The sequence below is a fragment of the Monopterus albus genome, unplaced genomic scaffold (assembly GCF_001952655.1).
Source record: "Monopterus albus unplaced genomic scaffold, M_albus_1.0 scaffold429.1, whole genome shotgun sequence".
NCBI classification, from domain to species: domain Eukaryota; kingdom Metazoa; phylum Chordata; class Actinopteri; order Synbranchiformes; family Synbranchidae; genus Monopterus; species Monopterus albus.
Window position 1 is genome coordinate 91,374 of NW_018128309.1, and position 25,040 is coordinate 116,413.

At 40.4% G+C, this 25,040-nt stretch overlaps 5 protein-coding genes across 6 annotated transcripts in view; 3 read left to right on the plus strand and 2 right to left on the minus strand.

The window, feature by feature from the left end:
* Positions 1-4,295, minus strand: part of LOC109952070 (microtubule-associated protein 1S-like) — a 10,148-nt gene extending 5,853 nt beyond the window's left edge. The window contains exons 1-6 of the mRNA XM_020586926.1: positions 4,081-4,295; positions 2,833-2,928; positions 2,134-2,216; positions 1,470-1,607; positions 361-862; positions 146-232 (exon numbers count right to left, since the gene is read on the minus strand). Coding sequence (XP_020442582.1) covers positions 146-232; positions 361-862; positions 1,470-1,607; positions 2,134-2,216; positions 2,833-2,928; positions 4,081-4,243 — 1,069 coding nt within the window. The 5' untranslated portion in view covers positions 4,244-4,295. The remainder of the gene's footprint in view (positions 1-145; positions 233-360; positions 863-1,469; positions 1,608-2,133; positions 2,217-2,832; positions 2,929-4,080) is intronic.
* A 141-nt stretch (positions 4,296-4,436) lies between these two features.
* LOC109952069 (cocaine- and amphetamine-regulated transcript protein-like) lies at positions 4,437-5,986 on the minus strand. The gene is made up of 3 exons (XM_020586925.1): positions 5,708-5,986; positions 5,380-5,460; positions 4,437-5,076 (listed from the first exon to the last, which is right to left on the minus strand). Exons 1-3 carry the CDS (start codon positions 5,840-5,842, stop codon positions 4,969-4,971), a joined length of 324 nt encoding a protein of 107 aa, XP_020442581.1. The 5' UTR covers positions 5,843-5,986; the 3' UTR covers positions 4,437-4,968.
* A 1,309-nt stretch (positions 5,987-7,295) lies between these two features.
* Positions 7,296-11,220, plus strand: yju2 (YJU2 splicing factor homolog). Its single transcript, XM_020586896.1, has 8 exons — positions 7,296-7,448; positions 7,734-7,834; positions 8,393-8,537; positions 8,707-8,841; positions 8,934-9,115; positions 9,392-9,524; positions 9,754-9,925; positions 10,151-11,220. Exons 1-8 carry the CDS (start codon positions 7,425-7,427, stop codon positions 10,270-10,272), a joined length of 1,014 nt encoding a protein of 337 aa, XP_020442552.1. The 5' UTR covers positions 7,296-7,424; the 3' UTR covers positions 10,273-11,220.
* Positions 11,221-12,158: 938 nt separating this feature from the next.
* Positions 12,159-18,746, plus strand: LOC109952072 (SH2 domain-containing adapter protein F-like). 2 transcript variants are annotated; one of them, XM_020586928.1, is made up of 8 exons: positions 12,159-12,424; positions 13,243-13,492; positions 13,674-13,775; positions 13,912-14,074; positions 14,966-15,223; positions 15,322-15,496; positions 16,100-16,219; positions 17,480-18,746. In XM_020586928.1, the coding sequence occupies exons 1-8, from the start codon at positions 12,330-12,332 to the stop codon at positions 17,664-17,666; spliced, it is 1,350 nt and encodes a 449-aa protein (XP_020442584.1). In that variant the 5' UTR covers positions 12,159-12,329; the 3' UTR covers positions 17,667-18,746. The 2 variants fall into 2 exon arrangements, with proteins under 2 accessions (XP_020442584.1, XP_020442585.1); XM_020586929.1 differs by having other exon boundaries at positions 12,160-12,393.
* A 684-nt stretch (positions 18,747-19,430) lies between these two features.
* Positions 19,431-22,477, plus strand: spmap2 (sperm microtubule associated protein 2). Its single transcript, XM_020586930.1, has 6 exons — positions 19,431-19,596; positions 19,668-19,729; positions 19,819-19,876; positions 21,021-21,147; positions 21,627-21,786; positions 22,150-22,477. The coding sequence occupies exons 1-6, from the start codon at positions 19,535-19,537 to the stop codon at positions 22,398-22,400; spliced, it is 720 nt and encodes a 239-aa protein (XP_020442586.1). The 5' UTR covers positions 19,431-19,534; the 3' UTR covers positions 22,401-22,477.
* The last annotated feature ends 2,563 nt before the right edge of the window (positions 22,478-25,040 follow it).

Genomic DNA, 25,040 nt, shown 5'->3' on the forward strand with positions numbered 1-25,040 from the left:
TAAGGCAAGTTAAAAGTACATCATGGAGTTTTCAATATTAGAAGTTGGAGAAACAGTCAACCAATCAGAGCTTTGTAGCTCTGTAGGAGTTTAGATGATCAGTGTTATCTTCCTGCATATACTGTATATTTAATGCATCACTCACAAGGCTGTTGTTCCACCTGCAACCTGCTGGGAGCATTAAAAAACACAACTCCAAGCTCTGGGGAGATGAGCCTCCTAGACAAATCATCTGTTCAAATACAAGAGAAATACACAATCAAACAGCACTACAGAGAAATCTCAACATCAATACAACATTTCCTCATTACATTATCATCTTGCTGTAGGAACATCAGTAACATCATCTTTGTTTCTTACCTTTGACATTGGAGCTCAACTCCTGCTCAGCCACCTTCCTCTCCAGGAAGGTGTTGACCCCAGGCAGGTTCTCTGTCCCAATGTGCGTCAACAAAACCGCATCAACACGATCAAGGTGGCGGACCAGCTTCCAGAAACAGGCCTGAGGGTCCGAGCCGCCGTCCATCAGCACTGTGAACCCGTTAACAGCAAAGAAGGCACAGTCACCACGGCCGGCAGGGAACACGTAGCAGCAGGGGCGGGACAGCTTGAGGAAACCGACAGTGGTAGGAGGAGGCAGGAGGTCAAAGGGGGATGGGGGACAAAGGGTACCAGAGATGAGGGAGGTGAATTCCCCCAGGGCCTCCATGGCAGGCAGCTCCTCTGGGGGATTGATGTAGAGTGTGAAAGGTCCTTGCAGAGGCTGGTTCCCCAAGAGAGTCTTTCTCCACTGGCCAATGTTGGGACAGCTGAGGGTCAGACTGGGTTTGGAGGAGGAGGCAGAACTCCCTTGCTCTATGAACTGAAGGCAGAGACAACATCCAGTATTTTTTTTTCTTTTACAGTACTGTAGATTTGCAATACTTTAGAATATAGGCCAACCATAAAACTGTAGATACACTATACTGACTGGGCCAATATTGGCTGATATTAGCTTATCACACATATATTGGTATTAGGATATATGAGTGATCAATACGGAACACAGAGTTGTTGGGGCGGCTGTGGCTCAGGTGGTAGAACGGTTGTCCTCTAACCAGAAGGTCGTTCTCCCTAGTCCGTATGTTGAAGTGTCTTTGGGCAAGACACTGAACCCTAAGTTGTTCCTGCCAGAGCAGGGACAGTACTGCTATCAATGTGTGAGCTGGTGCTGCAAATGGCTGCCTCAGTTCTGTACTGGAGACAAATTCCTTGTGTGTGTAACATACTTGGCCAATAAAAGTGATTTTATATATATAAATGTGAGCCTAGTGTCAATGTAAAGTATATGGTAATTGGTAGTGAAAACTATTGTTTCTTGCAACTCTAAAATAAGCCTAAATTTGCTGGTGTTCAAGGGTTAACAATAATATATGGCATATAGCATTTCTACACAAAAGATAAAAGTGGAGAAGGTAAATTATCATTACCTGCTCTATTAATATTTGCTTCAGTTGCTGGGGTGAGAACAGTCCTCTGTGAAGCAGCAGCTCTCCACTCTCTTCCACACTTTGACCGGCCAAGATCAACAGCTTATGGGCCGATTCCCTCGACAGGAGAGCAAACACCTGGCCAAGCGAAAGACATGGTGCCATGTGTTTTGTAGTGGTGACTCGCAACAATACCAGCTTCTTAATTGTGAGTATTTACTGCTTTCTGTTTTATATTATTAAAAATGGAACATCTTTGGGGTTTGGGGCCTTCAGCCAGACAAAACAAGCAATTTGCAGATGTCACTTCCTGCTATGGGAAATTGTAACTCTAAAATATTAGTTGATCCTAATCAATTATATCAGATGTAACTATTTTAGTGTAGTTGCATGACACTATAATTAATCATGTGAAAATCATGATCAAGTGTCACATATGTTTTAAAACTTCAAGACAAAGTACCAGAAAACAGATATGCAAGCAAAATGATGCTCCTTGGTTTCAGATCTCGTGTGGACTTGTGCCAGTTTATCGCTCAAATAATGTGATTAAAAATTTGTCAAAATCAGGATAATTGTATAACTGCCTCTGTATGTTTAAGTTGGTCAACTATCCCCAAAGAACTTGGTGTATCTCTGAAGGACCCAGGATTTCTACCCTCACCTCTGACTGAACCTGTTCTTGAGATGGACTGATTAGCACCTGAGTGTCCAACACTCTGCTGCTGTGGCGCAGACACTTCTGCCCTGAGAAGGCAGAGAGAAAAACAAAAGATAGAAGAGGACAGAGAGGCAAACAAGAGAGTCACAGCTAATGGACTCAGAAAACAGCAGTGGGCAAGAGGCCAGAAGCAGATAAGGCGTGACTTAAAGAAGTAATAGGGAAAGTGAACTGAGATAACTGGGTGGGCAACTGAAGAAAGAGGAAGGAAGACAAGAGGAACAGCTGAGACAGAGGGACTGTCTGAGTATGAGATGCCAAGTTTACTCAGCCTGCAGTGAATGTCTAGGCCGAGGGGAACTGGGTGAACGCCTGAGGATATAGAGGCAAATGCAGCCTACTGGAAAATAATGGCCCAAATCTGAGCAAAACGTTCTTTAACATTAAATTAGAAACAAAATAAGGAAAGCAAAAACAATTGCTATTCCTCACTGCTGCACTAGTTTGGTGGGGGAAGAGCTTGGCTGCAGGTCTCTATTGTTTTCTCTCCATAGGGCCTGCCCATGTCTAACAATCATCCAACTGCTCCTCCACTTTCCTTCCTTCCTTGTTGACCCTAGACCAGCCGAAATGGCGGGTTACCATGGAGATGGATCTTTCTGTAGGGTCAAAACGTTTGTGCATAAATGATCTTTTACTTACCTGCAACCTTGAACGACGCCGTATGATGGGACAAGAATTCTTGGAGATGACGATTCAGATTACAGGATTTCAAGTCGACATCCCATGACCGAATACCTGACAACACAAGTGGTCACATGGTGCGACTCTTTTCCTTTTCCGTCTCCTCATTTGCACTATATCTGTACTAAGTTTGGTTTGTTCTGCTCTGATATGATTTGGTTTCATTATGTCTTAACATATGCATAACATACTTTAAAAATTATTCACAAAAGAGAAGAACAAGAAAAGCAAAACAAAAGACAGATTCCATCTAACATGTGGCCTGGGTGTGGAGAAACACAAAATCTAAAATGTTATAAATAAATTTTAAACAAAAACTAAATAGCATGTAACACTAGCAAGGTGTGGTGCATACATTAAAGCCTGACATGACACAGGACAAAATCAAAGACTTCTGTGGCAACACATGATAGAACTGGCCTATGTGAAAGTTGATTTTTTTTTATTACACAGTACAAATAGTACATTTATGTTAAAATACTGCTCTAATTTTTCTTTGAATAAAACATTTTCCACCTGTTTTAAAAAGTGTAATACATTTAGAGTGTCTTGTGTAATCTAACTGCTCCATAATCTACCATATCCATGAATTTTACTAACATTTGAATATGCCTACTTTTATGCCTATGCTAATTCACAACAAATATCTGTTTTATATTCCTCACTCTCTGTATCTGCCCTTGTGTTTCAGTTTCTGTGCCCCCATCTACAGCAATTAAGCAAATGTCCCTTTCTTGTCCATAGCTGTCAGACAGTATGTTAGGCTGTGTCATCATCGCATGCCTTGTTATTACTATAGTTATACAGTCGCTTTATATCCACTGTCACTAGGTGCATCAACACATAATGGTTAATGGCACATCGTTTGGTGGCTGTGCGCTGACTGAATATCCGCCCTGCAACATTTGCCCATTTCTCCTTACATAACGATAAACTGAGGCCAAAAGCAAACCACCAGCCCCAGGCTTTTAATTATAATGTACCCAGAGGGATGAGGTGATGCTGGTGGTGGAGCATCGTCAGATGACGCACCCTCGACCAGTAGGGTGAATAAAATTACATAAATACCGCACTAGATCAGTGTTGCGTTCTCGGCGATGAATAGGCGACAAGAATTTGCAAGAATCTTGATTCTTATCTGAATCTTGAGAAAAGCAAAATGGAATAGCAAGAACAGCTATGAGAGGCAGGCTGATATAAACGTACCTCGTTCAATCTCCTTGCTGATGTGTCCGTTCTGTCTGTGATGAGCAGTCCGCCCGATAATGATGAGCAGGGAGTATTTGTGGAGGCTGAAGTCAGGGTTTGCGGTCGCATAGCGCCTCGGCTCCTCCTGGACCTCCCTCCCCAGCACCCGGCTGGACGCCATATTGGAAATTTGCACTTGGGTGTGATGTCATTGAAAAACGCTGCCAGCACCTTTTTTTGCAGAGAGTTGACAGCTGCTGTGCTGGAATGCGACCGCGCATTAGTAAATGAGTAGGAAGGATGTTGAATTATTGATGACACGTAGAAAAGGAATCAATATTTTTTTCTTTATTGTTATCCTTGGAGAGCAGCCATTTAATCATAAGCAATTGACCAACAACTGACTTTTATGGAACCATTAAAAAATCCAGCTGATAACAGATTTTTTCATAGTACTATAGATTTAAGTCTGTCTTTACCTTGGACGCACATAGACCATTGAATTCAAAAGCTCATTTACTAACCTAAAAATACAAATGTTTTAGGAAACCATATGCTATCTTCTTCTATAAAGAAAAACAACAAACAAAAACAAACATACTGTATGAAAAAAGGGACTGATGACAACACGAACACCTTTACAAATAGAAATAATTTCCCCATGACCACGAACTTATACTGACAAGAACTATTCAACACATATTCCAACACACTGCAAAGCTTATAAAAGAAAAACACCTTTTATGAATCATACGTTACATCGCATTTTTATTTTTGTCCCAATGAGAATGACAATATAGCAGCTCTCCCTGCCATAGCTCACATGAAGAAGAGGGCGTGTTTGTGTCACTCCAAACCCCTAAATATCCTTCTGTCATTTCTTGCACCTCTTATGTTTTCCCCTCTTCATAAACATTTAAGAACATAAAAATTACAGGAAGTTCCCCGTGGACAGCTGCACAGCGTACCAATACGCGCGCCTTTACGCACGGCGCATGGCTCCCCTGCGTCACACTGGAAAGATAAAAACACCGTAAATTCATGAAAATGCGGATATATGTTATAGATTTATTTTATTAATCAAACCTTATGAGTATAACGGTATCATATGCTATAATTAAATTTCCAAAAGCTCTACCACATTTCTAGATAATAGCCTATTAATAATATAGAATAGCCTGTATAAAACAATGTAAAGTATAAATATACAGGCGGATGTTAAAGTTGATAAAGTACTCATTTCCAGCGCCGAAAATACAATTAAATAAACATTTCAAACTGCTTTACAGTTATTTGTTTTACATTTGGTGTACTTACCGAAGGCAACCAGCCAAACTTTTTCTCTAAGGGCATCTCTTTGCTCCTCAGCTTCTCCAGAACCTCTTGTAACGCGTCAATCTGTATAGGAAAAATGCATAAAGTTGAAATGTCATAAAAGAATTATTAGACAAACTAACAGCATGTTCATTCTGGGGAGTAAAACATTATCACACTTTAATTTAAACGTTCGACATCTCAGACAGTTTGGGGCTACGTTTTATCCTTTAAAATAAAATGGTTAGAGAGAATGAAACTTTTCCATAAAGCATCAGTGTTCTCCGTTAACTGACGTGACACGTTTCGCATCCCTTATAAAGTCTCTCACCAGCTCTTTCTCCTGTTGGGTTTTCAGAGGAAAATCCATCGAGCGCGTCTCTAGCGAGGAGTCCTCCGCACCAGCGAGCCACAGGTAGGCGCAGGAGCAGGTGACCACGAGGAGAAGAGTCCGGGCGAGGACCATGGTGCTGAAATGCAAACAGGAGGTCTTTCTCTTCAGCGGGTGGATGTCTGCAGGGTTTGGAGGTCTCCTGTGCAAAGACACCCTCTTTATAGCTGCATTGGAGGTGCTATTGACATCAGCCAGCCTCTGAAATATTCATGGAAACTTTGACATGGGTGACACTGCTCAACACCTTTGTGTGTTTAACAGGAAGGGGTTTGACAGGATGAAAGCAAGGTCGGTGAAAAGTGGATTTACATTTTATAAAACATATTTGACAAAGTGATGTAGAGGCTGAATAATATACATTTCTTTCCCTGATATTTTTAACACAAGATTCCAATTTACTACATCGTGGCATAGGAGCAGTAAAATTGGTTTGTGTTTTTATTTTAATATACTTTGCACAAATTAAGCCTTTCAGTTAAACATACTGTATATTTGATTCACAGATGAGTAATTACGATGTGTGAATTAAAGCATCACTGAACAAAACTGAATCTGAATATGAAACTGTCAAACCTTTGAGAGTACCACATGTAAACAGAGATCTTTTCTGTTCTGTTGCTAATCTATTCTGCCTGATCTTCTTATGCTCCATAAATCCTTTAAAGATATCATAGCTCAGGTTAACCCACAGTGACATCAATCTGTAATCAGGATTCAATTTCCTCTTGTATGACCTTAACCGGCTCCTAGAGCAATGTTCATACATGTGTGCGGCTGACAAGCTTGTGTTGAGACACCAACCCATTTCACTGCCAATACCCCTGAGTGGAAATCCCTTCACCATTTTGACCATGATCTCTTTTACTGACAGATAAAGACAAATGACCAAAGTGAGGCAGTGGTCAAAGGCTATGACTCATTCATGTTGAATAAATGCAATGGACTAATACATTTAAAGGGTTGTGTTGGTTTGACATAATGTTTATGTTGTTTTTGGCAAAACCAATTCAACATATACTTGCAGATATATAAATATTCTGAAGTATTTGTGTTTGTCAGACATTCAGCACATTGTATAACACTGCCATAAGCCATACATTGGGACCTCATTTCAGCGTGTGATGTGGGTTCAGTGAAGTGAAGAGCAGATAGACTGTGATGTAACTGAAAATGTAAAATTTTATTTTTACAGTATTTACACATAGAGATGCTGTGGTCTATATAAGAAACTGTCGATTTATATTAAGTTAAACCTGTTGAAGAGATTTACAAAGAAAAGCACGTATTAATAATAATCTATTTGTGTAATAACTTAAATTTATTGTGTAATTATGGTCTTACAGAATATTTACTTCATTTATTTTTCTGGCTATACGTATGTCCTCTCATACATTTTTAAATGTGCTCAGGAAATGTTTTCGGAAATAAAATCGCAGTTTTTTGTAAATCTTTATTGTTGATGTTACTGTAGTCACCTGTTCCACAGGGGGCAGCAGCACACTTTGAAGTATTTTGTAGTCCGGAAGTAAAGAAGAAACACCCGGAAGTTCACAGTGCACCATAAGCATCCATGGTAGCGGTGTTGTAGAAATAGCTTTTAGTCTGTTTCTTCCAACGTTTTCTTCTCCTCTTTGAGTTCCCAGCCCAGACAACAATGTCCGAAAGAAAAGTGTTAAATGTAAGTACATGCCCGTCAATAGCGTGTTTCTCTTAGCTAAGTTTAGCCTATAAGCTGTATAAGAAATCAGGCAGGCTAATGGTAGCATTGAAGCTAACTAATTTGCGATGATAATATTACGCTACTTATGTTCGTATATGACAGCCACATTACATTATGTGTTAGCTACGATAGGTTTTTGTAGAAATCAAGCTTTCTTGTTTCTACTGCCATCGCATTCTTACACAGTTAAGTTTCATTACTAGTTCAGACTTTAGTAGCTGACGTGTGCTTTCTCTTCCACAGAAATACTACCCTCCGGATTTTGATCCGTCCAAAATCCCAAAGCTCAAACTCCCCAAAGATCGACAATATGTGGTCAGATTGATGGCCCCATTCAATATGAGGTATGTTTGGTTCATCCATGTGTGCTACTGTGCGTTTCAGCACCCGTTTTACTCGCAACATACTTCGCTTTCTTTTATTACTACACAAAGTCTGGTTATTGAATTCACTTATATAAAAAACTAGTAGGTTATTACCAGTAGACGCTATTTTTAATTTACCTCAAACTTATATTTGGCATGCACACTGAAAACTAGTCACTATCAGTTATGTTGATATAATGGTTTGGCTAAGCTCTAGATCTTGTTTCAAGAACCTAGTAAAAAGATGTGAGGTATTTTTTTTATGCATATCTGTTTTTATCTGGTACACCTGGTTCAAGAGATAACATGGTAAATAGATATTTATTTCCAACATGGTCACAGGAAATTAATCCTAAATAAGCCCACTCAGTTTCAATGCTGCATTCAAAGTAATCTTTGGTAATCATTGGCTGTCAGTGATTGTGGTTGTATTTACAGTAGGACCAGGGCTACCTCATACAGCAAGGACTGTCTGGCCCCTGTAACTAAGTTATGTGACTGTGGTGTCATCAGCATCACCTCTCTGGTTGTTTGCAGGTGTAAAACATGTGGCGAGTACATCTATAAAGGGAAGAAGTTCAATGCACGTAAAGAGACTGTTCAGAATGAGCTGTACATGGGACTGCCCATCTTTCGTTTCTACATCAAATGTACTCGGTGTCTTGCTGAGATTACATTTAAGGTGAGAGTATTTAATGGCCTGATTATTATAGTGATATTTTTTGAAATGAGACAAGTCAGGTATCTGAAGGTGAATATAGAACAAGGTCTGTACTATTCTGAGATTGCAACATCTCGGCCATCATGCATGAAATATTTTCTCACAGTCACCTCTCATGCTGTGACTATAGACTGACCCAGAGAACACAGACTATGCAATGGAGCATGGCGCAACGCGAAACTTCCAGGCAGAGAAACTGATTGAGGAAGAGGAGAAGAGAATACAGCAGGAGAGAGAAGAGGAGGAACTGAACAACCCCATGAAGGTCAGTGTGTAAATGCCAGTTTCTGCTGCGTTACTGTGCAATATTCAAGCATTGTTAATGAGGAGTTAAATGGTTTCCCAATCTTCTGTCAGGTGTTGGAGAATCGCACAAAGGATTCCAAGATGGAGATGGAGGTTTTGGAGAATCTCCAGGAGCTAAAGGAGTTGAACCAGAGGCAGGCTCTGGTGGACTTCGAGGGAATGATCAGCCAGTACAGAGAGATGGAAAAGAGAGAGAAGGAAAGGGAGAAAGAAGAGGATGAGCAAGAGACAAAGTGAGTGGGGAAAGTTCATATAAACAATAGGCAGTTAAGCAAATTTAAAACTTTAATATATAGTGTATTGTACAATCAAAGCTGCATATTTACTCTAAACTCAGAGATAATTTGAGAATTATTACATTGGTTCTCACTGACATGACCTGATCTGGGACCTTAATCTTTGGCTGTGTCTTAATAGGGTTTTTCATGGGTATTGTAATAATCAGTGTAAACACTGTGCAATGTCATTAAACAGCAAATTTCGAACTGAATGAGACATTTGTTTCACAGAGAAATGTTGGAGCGTGCTCTTGTGAAAAGACTTAGAGACTCTGATTCAGAGGAAGAAGAGGAGAGCAGCAGCAAGTCCAGCACAGATAAACCAACAGACATCCTCACCACTGACAAACCCACAGAGATGCAGGTATGATTGACCTTTCATATAGGACCGATATTTGGCAAGGTTTGTTTAAGACTAATTTAATACCAGATTGCTTGATTGAATTATTGGTGTACTATATGGAACATTAGTAGTTGTTTAAACATTTCAGATCAGTATGGGTATGATGAGGCAAATAGTAAAAAAACTAATCAGAAAAACTTAAAGAATATGGTGTGAGTAGGATGGATTGCTTCATGTTGTGTTTCCACAGGGAGACACAGCTGGAGGAGGGAAGAGAGCCAGGGTGGAGAGCTGGGAGAGGAGTGTGGGGACACTGGGTGGTGGAAGGGCACTAGGGTCCCTGGTGGTACGAAAGAAACCACCAGCAGCAGCTGTCAACAAACCCAGCCCAGTCGCTGCTGCTGCTCCCACTTCAACAAGAGGTAACACATCAGTGTCCTGTACATTTTAGGACTTCATGAGTACTGCTAATGACCATTTTTGCCTAGTGTTCCCATGAGGATATACTGTATGTGACTTTTTTTGTGGATGTATTTTGGATAGTAGTTTTTGGAACACACAACTCAGTTTTACCCCTTGTTTGCATCCTCCATCAAACGTTTGTGTATGATTTGAAAGGCGCAATCACTGTGTATCTTGCGTTACAGATTCAAAGGCATCGACGACTGACTCAACAAATGCTTCAAAGGCCGTCACCACACAGAATGGGTCGTCATCTCTCAGCCTGCTGGGGGCGTATTCAGACAGTGACAGCAATGACAGCGAATGAGAAGATGACATCTTGAGTGACTGACACACAATTGTATGAATGATGCAGAATGGAATATAACAAGGACGTTCTTGTAATGCTGTACAGAAATCAAAACTATGTACAAAGCTGTCATGTTAAACCTTTCTATAAAACAGCCTGCAGCTATATATAAGGAGGCTTGAGTAGAGCTGCTCACTGCATGGCCCATCACGGTCACTGTCATTGTCAGTCTACCTGTTCACCTACTTCGACGCTGCTGTATTGCAGACATCGCTGTTGAGCCATCATCATTGTTGCTGATAAATGCCCTGTGAGGTTGGAGCACAACTACACATGCACAGAGTACACACTTCCAGTAAATATAAACAAACAATGACACAAAACGCTCACAGGAGTGCACAGACATTGGACTCTGCACACACTTTCTGTGAGAAGCACAGGATGTTTTTTTCCCCTTTGGTCAAGCACTATTGGCTGTTGTGCTAGTCTCCTTGATAGCTAATACTTTGAGATAAAGAGCAGTGTACAGCAAACTGGTCATTCCAAAAGAAAGTAAGCTGTGGCCTACAGAATGATATTCACACTTGTAACAGTTAAACAGGAAGTAGTGTATTCAGTTAGAGATAAGGGGTCACCCTGGTGGATGAGTGTGTAGCAAGTTGACGTTCACCTTTTTATAACAATATTTGTAAGATTTCTGGATGCTCCTTCCCCAAACATGACAGTACCTTAGTTGGCACCTGCAGATATTAACAAGTCTTCTAAATTAAATGACAAAATGAATTTCTCATCATTTGTCTTTTGATAAATGAGATTTATGAATGATCATAGCAACATGGCTAGGTTTGGATTAAAATAGATCTATGTTGTCATGCTTACAGTAACTGTTAGTTCATGTTAGGGAATTATTGTTGTCATGTCATATGGAAGTGGGAAATAAACAGTGATCTCCTGTTGTTTGGTGAAGGGGTTGCTTTATCATTGTTATGGAACTGTAGATGTTCAGACTTAAATAATTTCCTCTTTTAACTTGTATACAACAGTTTCCCCCAATAGTCCAGTCAGTGGAAGACAGGGCTCCAGTGATCAATATGAAACACGTTTGTTAACCACACCCCTCTTAGATACACATAGTAATTCCATGAAGATGCCAAATTGATTATAAACATATACATAGGCTACATCTTATAAACATATATGTGTGTGTGTGTTTATAAAAGCTTCAGTAATCCTTGTCAGTGAGTCCGTATGTCGGCTTACCTGAGGAGGACCCACACCTATGAAACAGGAAAACATGATTAATAAATTATTAGAAACAGTTGTTTGCTCTGTATATTTTGCACCCACAAGGTTATTTAAACATTTGAGAACACAAAGACAATACTCAGTATATAAAAATGCATATGAAAATGAGTCGAGCCAGTACTGCTGTGAGTGTGATGAGCAGCTTCTACCGTATAGAGAGACCTAAGTGGAACAAAGTATCAGATCTTAAGTAGAAATAATACCACAGTGTAAAAAAACACTGTCTTGCATGTAAAGGTCTTTGCATTCCAGGTTGTACCTAAAGTATTGCCTACCTAAAAGGGTACATACTCATACACATTGTCCCTTTTTATATAATAATTGTTGAACTATAATTATTAAGTACGAATGTGCGCCCCTCGCTTTGATGATGCATATGGTAAAGCTGGAACTGAGTTCAAGATTCAAAGATCTTTATTAATCCCAGGGTGAAACGGCTTTGTTATGTTTACTCTCAGCACAGAAAGAAAGGGAACGAACCACACTAACATAAAAACTAATAATGATGAAAAGACGTGGTGTTCAATGTACAGAAGGGACAGAATGGTGATTATTACGTACAGTATCTAAAACTTTATGTCGGCCCACCAAAAATACTTCGCCACTCCCCTTTAAGGCAGCTGTGGCAGTGAGTGTTGTGTAGCAGACAGTGTGCTCCACCGTCTGGTCTGGTCCAGTCAAGTAAAGCTAGGTGACCGACCTGCTTGGCTTAGGAGCAGGACGGAATTCACGGGTGACCATGGTTTACTTTTAGGCTAGACAGCGTTTAAATGAAACGCTGGATGGTAAAAGAAAGACAAATGGGACGAGGAGCCGCCATTGTAAAGAAAGAGAGTGAGCTTAAAGAAGTAATGTTAGCTAGCAGGTAACAGTTAACACGCTTCGATGTTACGTTAGCTGCGGTCATCCAGCTAACTTGGCTAGCTTAGCTTTGAGAGTGTGATAATATTACTTCTACGACTTTCCTTAGCCGCTAAGCTTTTAAAATAAATAACACAACAGCAAAATTGGTCAACTGCTAAGCTTGAACTGTTTGGACGTAAACACTGACCTGTGTTGAATAAGTAATTGATTGAATCCACTTCATTTACCCATAATGCTAACAGGCAATTGTCAGTGGTTTGTTGTTGTTAGCTGACTTAGTTAGCATAGCCGTCTAGCATTATTAAAACCCACTTTCTGCTCTACCTCAGAGGGAAATTTGTTTGAACACAAACAATAAACCTCACACTGACTAACTTGACAGCACACGGGTATCGTTTTGTCATTGGGCTACTATTGTGTTAATTAATCTTAGAAAAATAGCTTATTTTTAAGTCTTCAGCTTTGTTTGTAGTGATTTATGCGACATCAAAGTCAGCTAGTTAGTGTCTAAAATGTCAGAAGTGATCCCAAAGGGCAGGCAAACGTTACCAGAGTCGATAGGAATATGGCATTTGTTTAACACAGTCAGACCAAGTAGTTTATTCAATTTATAAAACAAAAGGCCAAACGTGGCTGTTGACCTTTTTTCATTTATGAAGCTGAAACAGCAAATAATTAGCATTTTTATTCAATAAAGGGCTGAATTTATTATATTATAATGAATCAAATATAATATGGAAGCAAGGCAACTCTTTCAATTCCCCTTTTATATGTCATCCTAAATGATTCAGAGCAGTCTGTTTGACACTTCATTCATAGATCCATGGCAAAGTGGCTGAAGGACTACCTAAACTTTGGCAGTAGGCGTGACCCTCCACAGCCCCCAAGGCCAGACTACATCGAGAGTGAGATTTTGAGGGCCTACAGAGCTCAGAAGGAGCTAGATTTTGAAGACCCATACCAACACTCTGATAAGGAGCACCAGAATGGTGGTTTCAGCTCCTGTAGTGCCACAATGAGCCTTCCCTCTTTTCCTGCATTTGGCTCAGTGCTGCCTAATGGTGTGGAGGTATGACATGTTTCTACAGTTATGCACGTGACTTGTGTTTTGTGTTCTTAGTACAGTGTGTCACTAGATAAATGTACTTTTCAAGAATAAAGGCTGAGCTCATATTGACCCCTGCTTGTTTAGGTGATTTTTTAAATACAGTATAATTGAAAATGTTTTGTTTACTTGTGTTATGTTTCAGGTAAAGGTGGTGTCCCCCAAACACAGACTAATTAAAGTGGACTCTCGGGAGTTTGGCCGCTGTAAAATCCCCTCAAGTCCTGTGACTGTTCAAGAAGAACCTGTGAGCATCTCTTTGTCTCACTAGCTTCCTCACAACATATACACACTCAGTTACATTTCAGAGTTAAAGCTCTTTCCTTGACACAGTTAAGTCCATCACATTGTCCCATTTAATTTGTTTCTCTTTCTTGCCCAAGGTGGTTCCTTCTGCCCCAGCAGCATCAGATGCTGACACAGACTACTCTGACCCATTTGATGCCCGTCCAGACCCACGAGCACTACCAAACTGGGAGCCCAAATCTGCACCAGCAGACTGCTGCAGCTATATGGAACCATTCGAGGCTCAGAAGATCATATCAGGTTTATTATAAGATTTCTCTCTCTGATAAGTCAGTTGAGGCTTGATTTATATAGATGGCTGCACAGTAATATACAACACTGCACACTGGAAAAACTGCTGACCCTTTTCCTTCTAAATGTCACTTTTCAGCAAAGTTTTTTTTTTTTATCATATAAACCATGTGAAGTCAGAACAAATTGGCTACCTGGGGTAATCCTGTCATTGTGTTGATTGTACTTTTGAATAGTGGAAGATTTTCCATATACTTCAACGTCATGGTGAAAATAGTACTTGTACATGCTAACTTGATGGAGCTAGGGGTTTACTGTGCCTAGAAGTTTTCCTTTTTATCACATTATCACAAGGATGCGAGTCAGCATCACTTGGCCAGTAGCCAGAGCTTGTGCAAAACACTGTTGTGTTGTGATGGATGTTTAGAGTCGAGAATTGATTTTTGGATGAGTAAAGTTCAATGAGGAGATACTAATGGACATAGGCATAGAGGCTTTTTCCTCCCCATTGTTGTCAAGTGCTTGCTCAGAGGGATTTATTGGGTTTTTTTCTCTATAATATTGTAAGGTCTGGACCTTACAATGTAAAGTGCTATGATTTTTGACTGGTGGTGGTGAAGAGGTGAAAATCTAGATGGTTGTGATGTGGAGCAGGACTTGTCATGACTTTTGTTAAGCTCCATAACAGCTGTGAGGTAAATGTATTGAAATTTAACTGGATGTACAGTAACAACAGAAAACAGACAAGGGTCTGAAACACTCACTCTGGAGGTTTAATTTGACTTGTAGGTAAATTTAGATTTTCTGGCTCTCTTTAGGCAGTTTTTGTTCCAGATGGTCAGTCACACCTTTTTCCTGCTTGTGACAAATATTTTACAGCATACCATTTACTCTCTTAAGATTTGCAGCACAGCATGTTGACTTACATGTCTGGGGGTGGAGATGGCAGCCAGTTATACGATAACCCATATGAGGAAAGGACTTGTCACTTTCCCCAAGCTGATCCACCAGCACAACAGCAAACTCAGAAAGTGGAGAGTGGACTTGGCCTGGTAGATTGCAGGGAGAGCAAGCTGCCTCAGGATGATGAGAGGCCGGCTGACGAGTATGACCAGCCCTGGGAGTGGAAAAAGGACAACATTTCTAAAGCTCTAGCAGGTAAATTGGTGCTACTGGTACTGTATTTACATTTCTGTAGCAAATGTGTGTTTGACTTGTAAACTAATCTATTTTCTATCTCTTTCTGTGGCAAACAGTTCAGTTTGAAGGGGCAGAAAGGGATTGCCCTCGAGCTCAAACAGAACAGACCAGGCTTACCAAGATGAGCACCACGTCAACCACAGGGGACTCACCTACACTCCATCTGTTTGGTGACACTCCTCCTCTACTGGGAGAGAGAGTGGATCCATCTCTGCCACTGGAGAGACAAGTGTAAGTAGACATCTGCAATATTAAAAGACAGTGCTGGCATTTCAAAACAGGAAAGCAATGGATTTTTTGCATTTTGCTTTAAAAATTACTTGCACACTTTATTGACTGAATGGTGTATGACTGAAATATTGCCACTACAGTGCTGCTGCCCCAGTGTTTTTCAAATTCAAGTAGAAAGGAGTGACGGTATCCTGTGAAGTTTTTGACCTCTAGTAGCGCTGTCGAGCAGCTGCTATGGCCAGCAAAGGCGTTGAATGCAGACGAGTGAAATTGAATGTAAACCATGCTAAATTCAAAATACTTTTATAAGACTGGCTTTGTAAATGTTTTGTGATGAAATGCATCCAGCACATTTGTTACATATCAAGGTTTTACAGTGTTTTGTTGGTTAGAACTGTGTCTAAACATAACTTCACAGGGTGATTTTAATTCTCCTGACTTGCACATCATGGTGTGTTCCAGCCACAAACATCCATATCCGGGGTATAGAGTAAAGAATCAACTAAAGAGTCGCATGACAGAAGAAACAGCAGTTGAGTGCTATCACATGAATTTAACAAAATATGTCTTTTGCTATCGTTTTTTTCTCCTGGTCACCTGCAGATGGTACCACGGAGCATTGAGCCGCTCAGAGGCAGAGACTCTACTGACTCTGTGCAAGGAGAGCTCCTACCTGGTGAGGAACAGCCAGACCTGCTGCAACGACTACTCACTCTCACTCAGGTAAACCCTGCTGCTCACATTGCAGATTAAATCATTTACATCACCACATTTGTCCATTAATACTCATTCTGTCTTAGTCAAACGAGGCTTCTTCCATCTCTCTGCCAGCTGTAGTTGTTCAGTGCTTATCCAACCTGTCTCTGTGTTTAACAATAGGCTGTACTGGATCTAAGAAAAAAGCTAACATTCTCCTCATGTTGACTTTCTTTGAAATGTCATTGCAGTAGTGTTGTCACGATACCAACATTTTGGTACCGGTACCGGTACCAAAATGTATTTCGATACTTTCGATACTTTCGATACTTTTGGATAGTTTTTCAGACAAAAAGAGAAGGCAAAAAATGTCATTACTGACTTTATTTTAATAGAAAATCATTAAATCATTTACATCACCACATTTGTCCATTAATACTCATTCTGTCTTAGTCAAACGAGGCTTCTTCCATCTCTCTGCCAGCTGTAGTTGTTCAGTGCTTATCCAACCTGTCTCTGTGTTTAACAATAGGCTGTACTGGATCTAAGAAAAAAGCTAACATTCTCCTCATGTTGACTTTCTTTGAAATGTCATTGCAGTCTCTTAAAGGGAAATTCAACCCGTGCTCTGTGCTGTTTCCAAAATTATCTGGTCCAGTTTTTCCCTCATTTGGGTATGGCTGTGGTCTGTGGGTGGTGAGAGAATCTCAGATTTGAGCCTTGAAGCAATTTGTAATTGTTCACCATTTTCTCCCACTCACTCTATTTGTGTTGCTCTTCTTTCCCCCAACCTGCAATTTTCACTGTGCAGCAGCTTTCAGGCCAAAAGAAACTGCAGGGTTGAGAGTGACCACCTGCATGTTAGGAATTGCAACATAATACAAGTTGTATATCAAATTGATGGAATACAGACAAAAGATACATCAAAACAGTGCAAACAAAATTAGTATTTGTGCTCGTGTTCTTGTTTGTGCGGGAATAACTGTTCCTATTAGAAAGCAGCAATAAAGCTGCTTTATTAATCAAGACTAGTATTTTACAGTCATTTCCAAAGGTTTCATGAAATGACATAAATGGAGTTTATTAAGTTTTTAGCAGTATCTATGGTTACAGTGCATGGCACACAAACACACTGTCTGCAATTCAGATCTGGCTGGGATCTCTTTTTTTGTCTCCTGGTGATTTTGGATGTGAGCCAGCTTATGATCCACTTTACAGGTCATGTCACAGTTAACAGTCCAGTTTTACTTGACTCTGGCAAAGAATCTTCTCTTGTCTCTTTCTCAGGAGTTGCAAAGGCTTCATGCATATGAAGTTCACTCAGTCTGCAGACGGACGTTATGTGCTCGGTGAGAACAGCCCTCCCTTCTCCACTATCCCTGAGGTCATCCACTACTATACTACACACAAGCTGCCAATCAGAGGTGCTGAACATGTGTCCCTACTGTATCCTGTCATAGTGCAGACCCTCTGACAGTGACACCCACATCCTCTCTCCCCTGGTGCTACTGAACACAGTATATACATTATCTCTTTCTGACCCTTTCCTACATGATTTTTGACTGCCATTCTACCTGCACTGCTCACTTCAGACTGTTGGGTGCCATCTTTTGCTGTCCCAGTAGCTACACTGACAGCTTAACAAGTGTTCAGTGCCTCATGAACCTACACCTGTGAACCACTATTGTTACTGAAGACTCCTGAAAATAAGTGATCATTAATATTAATTAATAGCAGAGTATTTTAGGTAAAAGATAAGACATACACTCATCTTGAGATTTTCTTGAGACTGTAGAATTTACAGAATATTGCATGGAGATTTGTCTCTATTAGAGTAGTGCAGAGACTGGCTGTACTGCCAACTCATTTAAAGGATAATGGTGAAATTTTCTTTTGGCTTAAGCTCATGCCAGTTCTTTAGATTTATATATATGTATATTTTTGGTTTGTCCCCTCCACAGCCAAAGCTGCAGTTATTTTATGTGAATTTAAAAAAGTGGAGAGTTACACTAGACGTAGACGGTAAAATGTTCTGTTACTACAAGCAACACTAATTATCCTTTATATATTAGTTACAATATCAACAAACACTACATATTTAACTCTGGCCATCTAGGGCTTCTCTGTGTTTCAGAGGCCTGTGAATGTTAAGATACTGTAGCTGCGTGCCCTGTAATGTTCGCCATCATGTTAATATGTGAGCAGTACAAAGTGACAATGTGATGTCAGTCTTGTCAACTTCACACAATAACACACTCCTGCAGTACTATGTTAGAGAATAACTACAGTATTATATGGAAAGTATGTGGCTTTGTGATCACGACAGTTAAAAATAAGCTTTGGTAGGTTATTTACTGTGCTGTTTTATACGACTTTAAATGTCTGAAAATAAAGGTGTCCTTTTTTTATTGCCTGTGCATGGTTTAATATTTCATTGTTTCATTTTAGAACTTTAAATTAATACTTTTGAAACAGGTTTTTCATGACACGTTGGGTTTCAAGTAATTTTGCACAGATTTTAAAGCTTGGGGGCAATTTGGGGATTTAAGGTTCTAGTAGTAATAAAACTGCTGTTTAACAATCTGAGTTGTGTCATGTTCTTCCTTTATAGTTAAAGGTGGTATGACGTTTTAGCTGAAGGTGTTCTTGTTCTTACAGGGTTGCTTTCTGTTGTTTAGGTTAATTAAGGAGTCTGAGTTAAAACATGTCTGCCTCATCTAGTTCTCTTGTATGCCCCAGTTAAAACATTACAGAACAATAACTGGTCAAGATAGTAGCTTAAATTGTAATGTTGAATGTCTCACAGCCACAGCAGAAAATTGTCAATTACAGCTGTATAATACTGATTGATGGGTGCTACCATTGGTTTTACGACTTTGTATTTTATTATCTAATGACAGTAAACAAGACCTGTCAGCTTAGTAAGAAAGTATGGATGTTTATCGTCTGAATAACTGGGAGATATATGACCACGAGAAGGCAGAGCCGGCCATCTTGACCCTCGACATAGACGAGCTCGGATACACTGTAACTAGCAAACATCACTTGATACCCTAGCAACCAGCAGGTGTCGGTGTCACCACAAGAAAACGAGTGACTGCAGGTGTAAGACAGGTAACTTTAACAAAAAGTATCATTGTAAACTGGAATTTTACCTGTTGTTTTGTGTGTTATCTACAAATGCTTTCTCATATGGAAAAGCTGTGTTACCTACATTTGTTACTGGATGTGTGAAACATTTTCTTCATTCGTATCTATGGAGGCTGTGATAAGTGACAGTTGGATGCTGGGGTCATTTCTATTGCACCACGCTCTTCTCCCCCATCAGCACCTGCTATTTCCATGGCAACGCGGACACACATACTCGCTGAGCCTAAACCCAACCAACTGCGATACCCAGACCGGTAGGCTTGATACCCACCCCCATCTGTCTTTCTATTGCCCTCTGTTTCTGATCAGGTCTCCTGTTTTGCAGGCGTTCGGTTTACTGGCTGGATGAGCTACCAGCAGAAAAGACCGGCTCCACCACTAGAACTGGTACAGTTCCCACACTCGCACACTCTTTTTGCTTTATTTACGACCACCCTCTGTGATGCTCTGCACGCTGTTATTTTTTTTATTTACAGAGTTAACCCCTCGCTGGTCAGAGCTATGTAGAAGTAAAAAGCACTACACTCAGTTCACGTAAATATAAGTTCTACTTATGCAAAATACTGCTAATGCATGTGATTTCTTTTTTGGGTGTTTGATACATTTTTCCTCATTTTAATTTTTTCTGGAAAACTATTCATAATACATATGCTTCAGTTTTCACCCTCAGTTTAAATGGACCTTGATAAATTCAGTATAATGTCTGTTTCCACGGCACTAATTCAGCAAGCACAGAAAGAGATAGGTCAGGTGTTTGGCCATTATTTGAATACTGGAGTTTATGCACAAATATGCAGACATGACATTGATAAAGTATATTCATGACAAGTGTTTTTGTGAGTGGGCTGCGGTCTAGGACACACAATGGACCTCATTCACTAATACATGCATAGTAGTGTTCTTACCTTGCCCACAAAATATGTGCTCATGCAGAATTACCATCAGATTCATGACACGTGTACAATGGACAATTTGTTCTCACCACTTTATGTATATTAGTAAATCAGAATTCTCTATACAAGGAAATATGTTTGCCTGGAGGTGCCTTGTGAAGTGGTGCAGTTTCACAAGAGAAGCAGTACAGGACACGACTTGACCCTGTGAAGGTGTCGGGTGAGAGCGGTGTGTCCGATGACTAAGTTGCCGTTCCAGGGAATGGCTGATAAGCCATTTGTCACTCTCTTCAAACATCTTATGTCAGTTCTGGAGATGCAGTCTTATGAAGGAAGGAGCTGCAATATCTTCCAGCATAGCTTCATACGCCATCTTAACACTTGATTGAAGTGGCATCATTATTGTTTATATATCCTGCAGTCTTCTGACAGACTCCAGGTTAACCAGGTGGCTACGTATGCATAATTTCATGGCACTAAAAATTGGTAGGAAGGAAAATTCCAGATTTGTGTGTAAATAGTGTGTATGCATGATATAAACACTGATTTGTGCATAAACACTGTGAATGAGGTCCAATATGATTTGGTGTATAAAACAACACAGCACCTTAAGATCTTTATAAACCGACCTCCCTCTGTCCTCTGGTCTTAACCTTTTATTGTCATTACTTTTTCATCTCCCCCTCATATCTAACTCTCCTCTTTCTCTTCCTGTGTCCTCACTTGTTCACTCTCTCATTTCCTCTCTTCCTAATTTTTACCTCTACCTGTCTTTCCTTCCACAGACGTTCTTCCATATGGGAGGTGAGTGAATGGGCTCTCAGGGCCGTTGCATCCGAGCGCCTGTGTAGTCTGGCTCAGCCTCGGAGTCCTGCAGTTGGCTGGCAGCCAGACCGCCTGCTGCTGGCCCCTGTAAGTAACCCAGACTATTTCTGGATCAGCTGCCATGTACGTATGTGGTACTTGTCTTGAACGTATCTTTTAAACACCGCACCCAGCTGTTTTAGTAAGGCAAGGCTGTCAGCTATTTGAAAAGTATGTGAACTGATCCTGAAGTACTTAGAGATTATCCCAGAGTGTGTCTTAGTTTGTTTTAGGTTTTTTGTTCCCTGGGGGGAACATGAACATCTTCACAAGTTTTCATTTCAATCCATTCAAAGTACTGCACAGCCACTCTGCTCATGTGTCTAAAATATTTAAATGTCACCATCACACTTTTCTGATTTAGTCACTATTGAAAGTGTTGACATGCTCCAGACTGTGGGATGGACCAAGACTGAATGAAATTAATCCAAGTTACATTTGTTTGATTGATTTCCAAGCGCTTGTGTCTGATATTGTGCTTTTTGTGTTCAATACAATCTCGTTCATGACCTAAAATGTGATTGCAGTTGAAGAGAGCGACGCAGACGGCAGTCGCCACTTCACGGGTTTGCCAGCTTGCCCTTCCAAAGAGAAAGCAGGTTCTGGAGAGTTTCCACTACAGTTCTAACCCTGTACTCCTGACCCCCTTGCCCCGCAAAGCATGGGCCCACGTAGAACTCCTTGCCAGTAAGTTAGTCTATACATCATGCAGTGTTGCGGATCATTTTCTGTGCTATTCTGGCATTTTGAGTTTGACATTTTGTGGAGACAGTTAGCTTAGCTTAGCCCAAAGACTGGCAAAAGGAGGAAACATAATTTGTACAAACACTGAAGGCTACTGTAGCTGTTTCCTTGTCTTTATGCTAAGCTAAGCAAACGTCTCCTGACTGTAGCTGCATATTTAATAGACAAATAGGAAAACCCTATTGATCCACTCATCTAACTCTCAGCATGAGCACTAATGAAGCAACTTTTACATTTTTATTGTTATCACTGCATCACACCCTTTTATTTGCTGTTTGATTTAAATTTGATTACTTTATTTTTCAGCCCCTAAGCCTGTCCACCCCTTGTTCAAAGGTGAGCGCTCGGTGTGCTGGCCTGTCTCCAGGGCACTGAGAAACTATGTAGCCAGCCAAAGACTTCTTGAGCTGTCCAGTCCTAAAGAGAGGAAAGCTCTGTTTGAAGGATACGACCCATACATCGTTAGCCGTGCAGCCCGCTCTGCAAGCCCCTCGCCTCGGATACAGCAACTCAGTCTGCCTCTGCCTCGCAAATGTAGCTCAAAGTATGACACCTAGGTCTGGTCTCCGGAGAAGTGTTGATTGTTCTGTTTTTCCTCATCCAAGAGTATCACTGTGATAAAGTAATTCCCATCTACAACCATGACAAAGGCCTATTGTTTGTTCTTACACAAACATGCACATTGTACAGTGGTACATTGGTTTTGGGGCATTAAACAAGACCTGTTGAATCATATCCTGTGGCGCACGGCCTTCTTAAGACTTTTCATCATCAAACCTTTTTTCTGTACATTTGGGGGCCATAAAACAATAAAGAAAAAAATACAATAAATACAAAAGACAATTGGTACAAAGTCAGATACAATACAAAATTTACTTGGAAAAAAATGAATTAGGAGGCAATGGGTCAGCGCTGCAGTGAAATATACTGAAATATGACAGTTCCCAGTTATTCTAGGAACTTATTTAGCCCGTTTTTTTAAAGTGTATACATACATATATATATGTGACTTATTGTTGCAGTTGGAGTCAGTTGCATTGTGGTTGAGTGCCAAAGACAGTTTGGGGAAGTCTGGAAGTTCTGAAACATTTTTTTTTTACCAAAAAAAAAACCAAAAAACAATATTAACTGTTAAATTTGTCATAGCCCTTCAATATGTAATTCAGTAATATAAAATCTACACCAGGCCATATGTATGAAAATGCAATAATTTTGTCAATCAAAATTTAAATGTATCATTATTCCAAGAACTCGGGAACATGTAAATTTACCCTGAAGATCTGTCTGGATAAATCTAGTCATCATCCTTTGGTCTTTGACTATTTTATCACACGCCACCTGAATGCAGTTAAACTCAGCACACGCTGGACAACAGGCAGTCTCTCTAATGTGTCTAAGCGGGTACTAGGCAATCAATATTCAGTGAAGTTGATATTTTAGCCACTAGGTGGCAGCAGAAGCAGTATTTTCAACTTGTGAGCAGCTTCTCTCAACCTATTTTTGTTGCAGTTTTGGCCCCATGTTCACCAGTTTTCACATACCTCTGTGTAATACTTAACATTCTATGTATATGTCACAGAATCATGGGTAATGGCTGAATTTGAAGAAGAATCTTTTACCATAAACAAAAACAGGAATGTAAAACTTTCCTGCTCCCCACACCTCTTTTGTAGTAAATTTCAGGTTGGCATGTAAAATGACTGGCTTTAAAGAGCAGTAGTGTACCTAGGGGCCTTTTTGAGTGCCCAATCTGTACAAACATCACCAAAATGGCTAAAATGTGATTATCAATGTTATAAGAAATAATCTTCAAACATTAAATTTAATGTTTTGGCTTTTGTTTTGTCATCTCAGAGTATGAAGCTGCCTGTAGTACTGTACCAGAGAAGCCAGAAATCAAATATGCTGAAGTTATTTTTCTTGGTGAAAGTGTGCTGCAGAACTATGATTCGGATCAGGACATCAGCTATCACAGCGTCTGCACTCCTCAAACACTGCATGCCTCTCATCAGTATGCTCCGCTCCCAGTTTCAGGGTCTCAGACACTTCAAAATACCAGAATGTCAGAGAAGAAGCTCATCAGGAGCCCAACCAGAACCAAGACGACCTCCAGCATGGATCTCACCACCTGCTCTTCAATCTACTCCAACATCCTTTTTTCTTTGGCACAAAAAAAAAATCTTCCTACACTCATCATGGCTCCTCCTTATTGCCAGTCCAGCACTGGCAGCGTTAGTGGCATCAGCTGCCTGAGGGCAGGAGCACCACAGGAGCCGATTCACCTCTTTCTCCAACTGATGACCTGACAACCTTTTGTGATTTTTATGAAACTGCATCAAAGCAATATTTCCTTCTTTGACTTCACAGGTATTTCTCAATCCACCATCTTGCTTTCTCACCTGTCTGAGATCACTTCAGCCAAACACCCAGCCCGACACCTTCGCTCCAGGGTGTACCCTGCCTGTTGCCCAATGTCAGCTAGGATTGGCCCCAGCCCCTCGCGGCCCTATTTAGGAATAAGTGGTAATGGATGGATGGATAAATAACATAAAATGCTGCCTGCAACGTTGTCTTCTATACAGCTGATAAATGTGCCAAAGAATGGGTGAGCATTCCTGTGGAAGCTCAGTATTCAAGTTAAGTGCTGTTTTTTATTCTCCAGCCCTAATCTACACTATCGCCCAAGCAAAGAGCAGATATTTGGTGACTTGACACACAGTATCTGTATTGTATTTGCTCAGGTTATACAGAGACTGGTCCAACTGGTTCAGTAGGCAAACATATCTGAGAGCCAGGCCCACTGTTACAATTCTACCAAGGCTGTCAATCATAAGAAAATTACACCAATAATGACCCCTCTGACTCAGAAACAGTACTGTCAGCAATGCCAATGTAAATTCTGTATGGGTGCAGGAGTGAAGGCCAGTCTACGGGGTCATCAGATGGGAACCCTCTCAATAACTGCTACTACAATACCAATCCTAATTGGAAAACAGCACTTCACTTGAATGCTGAGCTTCCATAGGAATGCTCACCCATTCTTTGGCACATGTTATTGTGTATTATCAGCAGTTGCATAGTTTATACTGATTTCCATTTATGAATGTGCTACTATGCCACTAAATCCAACTTAAAATGTTTCTGGAAGCTCTACTTTTGGGATGTCTGGGGTTTTAATATGTGCATGAATTTTCACT